General features: G+C 44.6%; 1 protein-coding gene across 1 annotated transcript; it reads right to left on the bottom strand.

Moving 5' to 3' along the window:
- Positions 1-7994, bottom strand: LOC115200434 (chondroitin sulfate N-acetylgalactosaminyltransferase 1). Its single transcript, XM_029763513.1, has 10 exons — positions 7839-7994; positions 5628-6220; positions 5239-5339; positions 4887-5059; positions 4410-4626; positions 2314-2415; positions 1455-1636; positions 1246-1340; positions 1057-1138; positions 1-957 (listed from the first exon to the last, which is right to left on the bottom strand). Exons 2-10 carry the CDS (start codon positions 6009-6011, stop codon positions 665-667), a joined length of 1629 nt encoding a protein of 542 aa, XP_029619373.1. The 5' UTR covers positions 6012-6220; positions 7839-7994; the 3' UTR covers positions 1-664.
- Between the last annotated feature and the right edge of the window lie 3151 nt (positions 7995-11145).

Here is an 11145-nt window from a genome sequence, read left to right as displayed (position 1 = left end):
TGATAGTGCATGCAATCAGCATTCTTTTAATTATGCTTCTTGATTCTTCTATCCAGGTAATGGTCTCCAAGTCAGTTGGTTGGTTGAGGCATTATGATCTTGTATTATTCTAATAAATATTCAGATATAATTATAAATACAGAGTGTTATACAAAAGCGTCCTTCCCTTCATTTATACAAAAATATTATTTTCATTGAGTCCATAGCAAGTTGACAGTCTCAATACAACAAAGTGGGTAAGGTTCTTCTGCCCTCCCTGCTTTCACCCAGTGAGCACAAGAAGTTGAAAGACATCTTTGCAATGTCATTTCAACCAAATGCTCATAGGACAGACTCATCAGATCATTAGGCGATCATCCGTCAGCAAAATGGCAATGACGACATACAGTGAGTACATAACATCACATCAATTTTTCATTCAATAACATTTTAATCTTGTCATGACAAAGTTCATGTCTCATCCCTCTACACGCCCTCCCCAGTCCTTAAGTTGAGTCTGTAGGATGATGAGATCATTGTTCTCTCAACAAAACCTCTCCAGAGGTTCTGATTTCCTAACCATGACCACAGGTCCATGGTCAGATATAGTTCAACTTCCTAATGGTTAAGGCTAGGATAAGGTGTAGGGTATTCTGATCTTAGATCTGTGGTTATGGGGCAACCTCTACCTCAAGTGACTTGAGTCGTTCAGTAGTTTCTGCCTCTCCAGGTGCTCCTGGATCTCCTGTGTGAAGAACAGCTCCCCCAGGTGGCCGTGAGAGGCCTCGCTCATGGCCTTGGTCTGCATACACATCTTATACTTGTCTGGCTGCAGCTCGTCCGCGCATTGCTTCTCATGCCACAAGTGGAAGAGGCTACGGGAGGGAGAGCGAATCACCATCAGCTTGCTGTGCAGGTACTTTCTGTATAGGTGAACATCCTCCAAACCCCAGCCTTTGGTGTTCCGGTCAAACCCACCTGTGCAGATCAGAGATATAAATTGACCAACTCAATCAATCAATCAAATTGACAATCAGTCAGTCAGTCAATCAGCGAAGAAACATATTGTTTAATTACCTATGTTGATGAAATCAGACCTATACTGGCAAGTCATGCCAAACCCAAAATCTCTCCAGAATCCAGCATCCTTCATTATCACCTGTTGCAGAAAGACACAAAATAAAAGTAACATAAAAAAAAATCAATGTAATGTATAATACCTTTTTTCTATTTCCACACACAGGTGCACTAGCAAGAAAGACTCACCAGCTGTTGTTGAATAGAAGGGAAGGGACTCTGGTTATTGTCGATAAGAGATGGATTGTACTGACTGAAGAGAACTGGGTAGAACACTTTCTTACCTAAAGTTTGAAAAACAAAGACATGCATCTTCCATTAACTTCCACTTCCATTGACAGACAGACACACTGACACACCAACAGATTGATAGATAGTTAGGAGCTCCCGCTCCTCACCAGGCTCTGCATTGAGTCTGCAGGAAGTGAGGAAGTCTAGGGTAAAGTGGATGTCGACGTCGCAGAAGAAGAGCAGCACGTTGTGGCTCCGCCTCCAGGCTCGCGCGCCCACCTCTAAGCCCCGCCCACGAGAGAATTCCTCGTTCAGTTGGATCAGCGTGAAGTTCCGGAACTGGGTTTCCCTGGGGGAGGGAAAGTTTTGCTGAGGTCATCTAAATCAGTGTTTAATGAGAAACGGTCATCAGTCCTCAAGCCTTAGGTCAAATCTAAGCAAACACAGTTGTGGCTAGAAACAGGGTTTAATCATTTAAGTGGGTCAGTAGAAAATTTGGAAATTTGGAGTGATCAAATCAAAATATGGATGGTTTAACTTAAACACACTTCCACATATTCACATACAATAAGCCCTGTCTGTGGTCAAACGACTGCTGCCCTTTTCATTCCAGTCCTATTGGTTATCCTGTATGTGTATATGTATGGATCTGCTACAATCAGGAGATTACTCAAATTTCTCTCCTTACAGTCTCCTAGCTCTGCAAAACTCCCCTGGCTCCTAATGCTTGAAAGGATGTGGTGATTAAAGAACCTTAACAGTTACTGTATATCTCACTGGAGTTATATCTACACTATCTGCTATCCACCAACGACCGCAATGCAGCACGGACTCATCCCTAATTAGGAATTCCAGAGGAGCAACAATGCATTCATTAGAAGGCAATATGCTTTTGGACAGTACACCGTGGAGCTGAAATATGAGATGATTTTCAGACCTTTGAGCCCTGTTTGATGGAGTAAGCTTGCTGTTGTTTTGAACTTGTTATTACTTACAAACATGGTATAGCTGAGAAGAGTTTATTACCTGGATGTCTGATCCATGATGGCTTTGACCTCGTCAATCTGGTCCCTTCCAAAGTAGACCACAGTGAGGTGGGTCTTCCCTTCCTGCTGGATGCACACCTTTCTGAAACAGCAAGATGGCAGTTAAAGGCTGACCACACCGCTCGCGTCGCGGTGAATACATTTAGAATGGATGAATACATTTAGAAATCCATGTTATTCAATTATTGCACCCACACTGCTCGCACACGCCAACGAGCGTCTGCGTTGCCAAGGGCTAAAATAGAATCAGTTCTATTTCTGACGCAGATCGTGCTGCAAGTCCTGCCTCCCATCTCCTCATTGGTTTGTAGAAGCAGGAACCCACGTGCCATCTCCTCATTGGTTATACCCACGTGGGTGACTGAAGACGAACGAGGTCAGTGGCGGTAAGGCACCTAATGAAAGTTGCCAATCGCAATATAAAGTCAAGAGAAGAAAAAGCCTGGAAGGAAGAGAGATGACTAGAAACGATTCGGTTGACTGTTTTATGTGTGGATTAATTGTCGGAGTAGAGGACCTTGGGCATTTTAGGTAAAATAACAACTCAATGTTTATATCACAGGACAAATTAGCTAGAAACAGCAAGCTAACTAAATAGGACAAATTAGCTAGCAAGTGCAAGCTAGCTAGCTAAATTGCCATAAATGTTTAATGTTTTTCGACCTGTCCCCAAATTAATGTAATTGGTTCAGAGTTTGTTTTGATATTTTAACCTGCGTGTTGTGATCGCATTTGGTGTGGGGAGACAAATTACATGTATGCACGATGGCGCACGATAGCGTACGATGGCGCACGATGGCGCACGATGGCGCACGATGGCGCACGATGGCGCACGATAGCGTACGATGGCGCACGATGGCGCACGATAGCGTACGATGGCGCACGATGGCGCACGATGGCGCACGCGCGCAGCCGGTTTGGGTTCCGTGTTATAGTCTATATATAGTATTATAGTATTCCACGTGGAGCCGAGTGTCTGCGGGTTTTCGCTCCTCCCTTGTACTTGATTGATGAATTAAGGTTACTAATTAGTAAGGAATTCCCCTCACCTGGTTGTCTAGGTTTTAATTGAAAGGAAAACCCCAAAACCTGCAGACACTAGGCTCGCCATGGAATGAGTTTGACACCCCTGCCCTAAACAGATGGGCTGCCTCCTACAATGTTACCCATGCTCCAGCATACATACAGTACCAGTCAAAAGTTTGGACACACCTACTCATTCAAGGGTTATTCTTTATTTTTACTATTTTCTACATTGTAGAATAATAGTGAAGACATCAAAACGATTTAATAACACATATGGAATCATGTAGTAACCAAAAAAGTGTTAAACCAATAAAAACATATTTTATATTTGAGATTCTTCAAAGTAGCCACCCTTTGCCTCAACCAGGTAGTCACTTGGAATGCATTTCAATTAGCAGGTGTGCTTTGTTAAAAGTTAATTTGTGGGCCTCCCGGGTGGCGCAGTGGTCTAAGACTGTGCCACCAGAGATTCTGGGTTTGAGCCCAGGCTCTGCCGCAACCGGCTGTGACCGGGAGGCTCATGGGGCGAAGCACAATTGTCCCAGTGTCGTCCGGGTTAGGGGGTTAGGGAGGGTTTGGCCGGCAGGGATATCCTTGTCTCATTGTGCACTAGCGACTCCTGTGGCGGGCCGGGCGCAGTGCATGCTGACCAGGTCACTAGGTGTACGGTGTTTCCTCCGACACATTAGTGCGGCTGGCTTCTGGGTTGGATGTGCGCTGTGTCAAGAAGCAGTGCGGCTTGGTTGGGTTGTGTTTCAGAGGACGCATGCCTCTCCCGAGTCCGTATGGGAGTTGCAGCGATGAGACAAGACAGTAACTATTACCAATTGGATAGCAAGAACATCTCAAATAAGCAAAGAGAGTCAGTCCATTACTTTAAGACATGATGGTCAGTCAATACGGAACATTTCAAGAACTTGATGGTCATAAACACCTGACATTACAATTGTTGATGCTGGGAGAAAAAGTCTGTATATACAACGTAAATGGTTATCTTTACTTCCAAAACTGCCTGAGATTGTGGGCCATGTTGTTTCTTTTTGTTCCAACCTGAAGTTGTTGATGAACTGTCTGAATGTGTCAGCCCTCCTGGACAGTGGTACTATGATGTTGATGAGCATGTGGCGTGTGTCCACCCTCTCATTCTTCACCCTGACCACCGGGCCGAAGGGTCTGAAGAACACCAGCTGTCTGAAGTCCTGCGGCCCCTCGCCCTTAAACATCAGTTCATACACCGTCCCCTTGTCACGCTCTGTACGGGTCAGCCCTGTTAGGGATGGATGGATGGACGGACGGACAGACAGACATACAGACAGACGGATGGACGGACGGACAGGTGGACAACAGACAAACATCAGCAAGTACAAATCATTTAAACAATTGCAAATTGTGTTCCTGGCCCTCTGGAGATCTGAGAGGATTTCATACTTGTAAGCAATTTGTTGAAAAATTCCACCTTTTTCATATTAAAATTCCACCTAGACAATAGAAGAGCAAAGTACACTTGGCTGGGCCCAACACGCTCACCCTCTATGAAGTCCGATGGTGAATAGGAGCGTCGGCGGCGCTCCCCGTGTCTCCGGGGTCCGTTGAGGACCTGCAGGGCTATCTCTAGCGTGCCTGTCAGCTCGTCTCTCCGGTCCTTCCTCACAGGCCTCTCCTCTGGATGACGGGTCAGCCCCATCTCGAGCTGGTACACCCTGGAAAACAACCATCCTGAGTAGCACTGCATTTATACTGTACCTCAAAATGGCAACGTGCTTATGGTTATGAGTATGGTCAAGAGGTTTCCATGGTCAGGTAATGTGGTTAGTGTAAAGCTCAGGGGTCTAATTATAAGGCCTTTGAAATAAATAAGGTCAAAGGTCACTTGACTGACCTGTGCAGGGTGAAGCTTTCGAAGGGAATCACGGCGTACTCACTGGGCAACTTCTCACCAGACTGGACCTCAGCCCGGCTCAACTGGGCCTTGAAGAACTCCTGTCGGAAGAGTTGACATACTGATTGATAAAGATGCACACACACGCGCGCATGCACACACGCATACACTCATGCACAAACACGCACTGGACCTCAGCCCGGCTCAACTGGGCCTTGAAGAACGCCTGCCGGAAGAGTTGACATACTGATTGATAAAGATGCACACACACACACACACACACACATGCACACACTCACGCAATAACACACACACACACACACACACACACACACACACACATACACACACACACACAGACACACAGACACATACACACAAACACTCACCTGGAGGTCGGTGTGTGTCTGGGGCCTACGCAGGCCCTCCAGCCCCATAGGTAGAACCCCTTTGGCCCTGGCCTTTTCCAGAGACTCCTGCAGCTGCTGGGTCCTCATCTGGAGAGCCTCTTTGAGCTGGGCTATCTGCTTACTGAGACTGTTAATATAGTGCCTGTGTGTGTCCTCGCTCTCCTGCAGTAGCGCCAGGTAACCCTCCTTACTGGTGGCTCCTCCAGCCCAGACCTGGGCCTGTTCATGGCTGTAGCTGCTGGGGGGTTTGCAGGCCAGCAGGTAGAGTAGAGACAGGCAGCAGCACACCACTAGTGCTATGACCCCAACACGGGCCACCAGAGCTAACAGCCACCTCCGGAGCATTGTGGATTCAGAGCACATTAGCGTTTACACAGCACATCTCTGGAGCATAGTAGGGGCTTTCAGCTTATAGAGGTCATCCTTCCCGTCGTCTTCACTGTCCACACTCATCTCTCAAGTCCCCCATGACAGAATGGTCTTAATGTCCCACGACACTCATTCCACCGATAGAGGAAGTCCATCACAGCATATCCATGCCATATTAAATGTTAAAGGGCATTCTTCCTTGCCTGAAATGGAAAACAAATGTATTAAGTTTCTAATAGTAAATTCCAGCTTTAACAAACACACTGTAGTAAAACCTGAGTCCTGATTACAGAATCAGGCTATGGGACAGTACATATCCAAGCAAAAGTCAGGCTCCTGTTAAGCTCCTACATTCAGTAGGACAGCTGTATGACTGACAATGTGTGGACTGTGGATGAATGACATACAGTATGTTCCAAATTAAAGAGGCAGATTATTATATTTACGTTACAGTATCAGAAAAGAAGATGATTCGATTTAGAGTAGTGGTCGGCAAAAGGCAACCGGTCCACAAGTGTTTTTTTTGGGCGGAACGTTTTTAGTAAAAAATAATAATATATGTTTGGGGGTGGAGGGGCATTATAGTTTTTCCCCAAAAAACTGTAAAATCACCAGGAATTCAGCCAAAAATGTCTATAATTTAGGAAATCTGATCCCAACTATTCACACAACTTAAAAAGAGGCAGATGTGATCGTGTCGCACTCGTGTGCGTGTGTGTGTCGGACTGTACTAATATAAGACATACAGAGAAACACCTGAACTTACATACTCTTGCAGAACCACAGCGCTGTAGAAGAAAATGCAGGACACAAACCTCTCTTTATATCTGTGTGTGTGTGTAGGTGTGTTTTGTTAGTCAACGTTAACTCACAGCACAGTTAGCCCTTTATAGACCAGGTAGAGGTTGAACTCATGAAAGAGCTGCTTATGTTTCCAGGTCCACTCGAACTGTCAGAGAAGATACACATAGCCTGCAGTACACACCCGTGTGTGTGTGTTTCTCAGAAAGGATACAGACAGCCTACAGATGTAGAATCTTAATTTGATCACCCTGTTGCAGGATCCATTTAAAAAGTGTATTGTATTTGAGGTTTAAAAAGGCTTCGGAAGTTTGTAATATCCACTTTGAAATTTCAGACTTGATTTTCCCTTACGAAAAATGTCAGTCACTACAAAAATGTCCATTAATTATAATCCACATAATAATTTACATTTCCTGTTGCTGCAGGATTATTTTCCTGCTGTAGCAAACTGGCTCAAATTAAGATCCTAGATCCAGTCCACACTATAGGATATTATACAGCCTGCTAATGTGTATGTGTGTGTGTGTGTGTGTGTGTGTGTGTGTGTCAGTTTTTGTCAGAAATGTGTAAAAACAATGTTATTTTTATACTGATACTCTGTAGTGCACTGCATTTCAGATGTATTTTTTACTCCAGTTATTATGCTTATGCTAGCAATCTTGTCGAGCTGAGCTTTGCAATGAAACATTGAGTCATCATTATAACAAATTCTAAATTAAGTGACATGGACTTTGGTCATGTTGCAGGACAGCTACCAGAGAGTTGAAAATACATACTTTTAATGAAGATACAGATCTTTATCCGATGAAGGGATCTTCACTGAAATACCATATCTACGCACATATAAGTAAAGTAATACTGAGATTCATATTTAACTAACATATCTCTCTCTCTGATTCAGTTTGACATTAACTTTCTGGTTTTACTCAGAGAAACAGACAAACAAGTCTGCAATCCACATACCCTCAATAACTAAACACTTCTTATTCAATATAAAACGATGTATACTTTACTCACCAACTGCTCTCCATATCTCGGCATGCAACATAGCAGAGATAAGACAGATCCAACATGATTTAATAATTGCCATGCATCTCTTTTAAGAGTTAGCAAACTTACTGCACAGAGCTCTGTGCTTCATTCATATTAGCCCACGACAGAGCTCTCTCTCTCTTTCTCTCTCCCCCTTCCTCTTATCTGTCACTCTCTCATTAGGACGCCTGAGAGCGAGAGAGAAAGAGAGCAAGAGAGAAAGAGAGAGCAAAAAAGAGAGAGGGGGACACAGAGAGAGCTGAAATGGCCCTCTTTGGCTGAGCTCACTGCTGCTGAGTGCACCCTCTGTCTCAGCCTTCCTCTTCCTCCCCCCACTACTCCCTCTCCTCCCTCGTTCTCACCATGAGAGCAGTGTTTGTTAGTGTGGGGTTGTATCAGTAGTATGAAGCAACTTCCTTTCCTACCCAGTCCGTTCACCTATTAGTGGTACTAAAGGAAATTATACTAGGAAAGGAGATAAGGAGATAGGACTATAAAGACTATTGGGACACAACCTGAGCTCCAATCTCAAACTCCTAATCCTCTTCTTGAAATCCCCCCTTTTAAAGGTTTCAGTCTCTTTGACAGTGAAGTCTAACTAGTAATACGAGTGGGAACTGGCTTTAGAAGCTTTATGATGATTTGACACATGCACGCTATCCTAATTTCTTACTAGATCATTGGTAGCTGTAGGATTAAGTGTGATGGAAATGTACATGCTGTATCTACATTCCAATTGAGCTCTACCAGATGAAACATATTTGTCCAAGAGTGACATAAAGGGAGTTTAATTTTCATAATATAAGACCATTGAAGAGTTTTTGTTGAGATAAAGAGATAATCAAATTCATATATTAGATGTAGACAGAGGAAGCAGCAGAATTGCATGTATCCACGAGTATCCTTTACAGAAATAACACTTCAGATGTTATTCTTATGTTGTACCAGAGGGTGGCGCCAGAGACACTATCAGGCTCAGTATGCGCACAAACGCACAGACACACTTGACAAAGTAGTCAAGAAATAAACAACTTGTAAAGTAGTAAACTAAGAAGAAGGGTAAACCCCTCCATTTATTCAAGTCACATTTGTGTACGCCGACTGATTTAAAAACGTGCAATGTGGCTGGTGTAGGAAAACCAAACGTCTCTACAAACCTCAGGCACATTACAGGTGCTGTAGGTGGTGCTATACAGTAGTTATCTTCATCCCATGGTCAGGACTGGGATGTACCTCCATGGCACAGGCAAACGTTACATACACTGCATTCGGAAAGTACTCAGATCCCTTGACTTTGTCCACATTTTGTTACGTTACAGCCTTATTCTAAAATGTATTACTTTTTTTTCTCATCAATCTACATACAATAGACTATAATGACAAAGCAAAAACAGTTTTGAAATTTTGCTAATTTATTCAAAATAAAAACATTGAAATATTACTTTTACATAAGTATTCAGACCCTTTACTCAGTACTTTGTTTAAACACCTTTGGCAGTGATTACAGCCTCGAGCCTTCTTGGGTATGATGCTACAAGCTTGGCACACCTGTATTTGGGGAGTTTCTCACATTCTTCTCTTGCAGATCCTCTCAAGCTCTTCCAGGTTCGATGGAAAGCTATTTTCAGGTCTCTCCAGAGATGTTAGATTGGGTTCAAGTCCGGGATCTGGCTGGGCCACTCAAGAACATTCAGAGACTTGTCCCGAAGCCACTCCTGCATTGTCTTGGCTGTGTGCTTAGGGTCATTGTCCTGTTGGAAGGTGAACCTTCGCCCCATTCTGAGGTCCCGAACGCTCTGGAGCAGGTTTTTGGCAAACTCCAAGCGGGCTGTTGTGTGCCTTTTACTGAGGAGTGGCTTCCGTCTGGCCACTCTACCATAAAGCCCTGATTGCTGGAGGGCTGCAGAGATGGTTGTCCTTCTGGAAGGTTCTCCCATCTCCACAGAGGAACTGTGTCAGTGACCATCGGGTTCTTGGTCACCTCCCTGACCAAGGCCCTTCTCCCCCGATTGCTCGGTTTGCCAATCAGCCAGCTCAAGGAAGAGTATTGGTGGTTCCAAACTTCTTCAATTTAAGAATGATGGAGGGTCTCCCGAGTGGCGCAGCAGTCTAAGGCACTGCATCGCAGTGCTAGCTGTGCCACTAGAGATTCTGAGTTCGAGTCCAGGCTCTGTCACAGCCAGCCGCGACCGGGAGACCCATGGGGTGGCGCACAATTGGCCCAGCGTCGTCCGGGTTAGGGGAGGGTTTGTCCAGATGGCCTTGTCCCATCGTGCACTAGCGACTCCTGTGGTGGGCCGGGCGCAGCGCACACTGACACAGTCGCCAGGTGCACAGTGTTTCCTCCGTGCGGCTGGCTTCTGGGTTAAGAGGTCATTGTGTCAAGAAGCAGTGTGGCTTGGGTTGGGTTGTGTTTCGGAGGACGCACGGCTCTCAAGCTTCGCCTCTCCAGAGTCTGTATGGGAGTTGCAGCAATGAGACAAGACTGTAGCTACCAATTTGGTACTGTGAAATTGAGGAGAAAATGGGGTGAAAAGAATGATGGAGGCCACTGAGTGGTGCCGCTCTCTAAGGCATCACAGTGATAGAGATGTCACTACAGACCCAGGTTCAATCCTGGGGAGACCAATAACTGAATGATGGAGGCCACTGTGTTCTTGGGATCTTTAGGATCCTGAGTGGTGCAGCGGTCTAAGGCACTCCATCACAGTGCTAGAGCTGTCACTACAAACCTGGGTTCAATCCCAGGCAGTTTCACAACTGGCTGTGCTTGGGAGTCCTTTAGGTTGGTGCACAATTGGCCCAGTGTCATCTGGGATAGGCATTGTAAATAAGAATTTGTTCTTAACTGACTTGCCTAGTTAAATAAATAAAAACAATCTTCAACGCTACAAAAAAATTGGTACCCTTCCCCAGATCTGTGCCTCGACACAATCCTGTCTCGGACTTCTAGGACAATTCCTTTGACCTTGGTTTTTGCTCTGACGTGCACTGTCAACTGTGGGACCTTATATAGACAGGTGTTCGCCTTTCCAAATCATGCCCAATCAATTGAATTTACCACAGGTGGACACCAAACAAGTTGTAGAAACATCTCAAGGATGATCAATGGAAACAGGATGCACCTGAGCTCAACTTCTAATCTCAAAGCAGTGTCTGAATACTTAGTTAAATAAAGGTATTTCTGTTTCTTATTTTTAATACATTTGCTAAAATAAAATAAAAACTGTTTCCACTTTGTCATTATGGGGCATTGTGTGTAGATTGATGAGTAAGAATGTAATTTAATCCA

Source organism: Salmo trutta, chromosome 9 (genome assembly GCF_901001165.1).
Source record: "Salmo trutta chromosome 9, fSalTru1.1, whole genome shotgun sequence".
NCBI lineage: Eukaryota > Metazoa > Chordata > Actinopteri > Salmoniformes > Salmonidae > Salmo > Salmo trutta.
This window is presented reverse-complemented; position numbering and strand designations above follow the sequence as displayed.

What these genes read in the sequence shown, in the direction of transcription:
- LOC115200434 (XM_029763513.1), bottom strand. Translation starts at nt 6,011, where the DNA reads ATGTGCTCTGAATCCACAATGCTCCGGAGGTGGCTGTTAGCTCTGGTG. An exon ending in GAAAGCTTCACCCTGCACAG is followed by an intron (nt 5,060 to 5,238) that starts GTCAGTCAAGTG and finishes GTTGTTTTCCAG; the next exon opens with GGTGTACCAGCTCGAGATGG. An exon ending in ACCATCGGACTTCATAGAGG is followed by an intron (nt 4,627 to 4,886) that starts GTGAGCGTGTTG and finishes CATCCCTAACAG; the next exon opens with GGCTGACCCGTACAGAGCGT.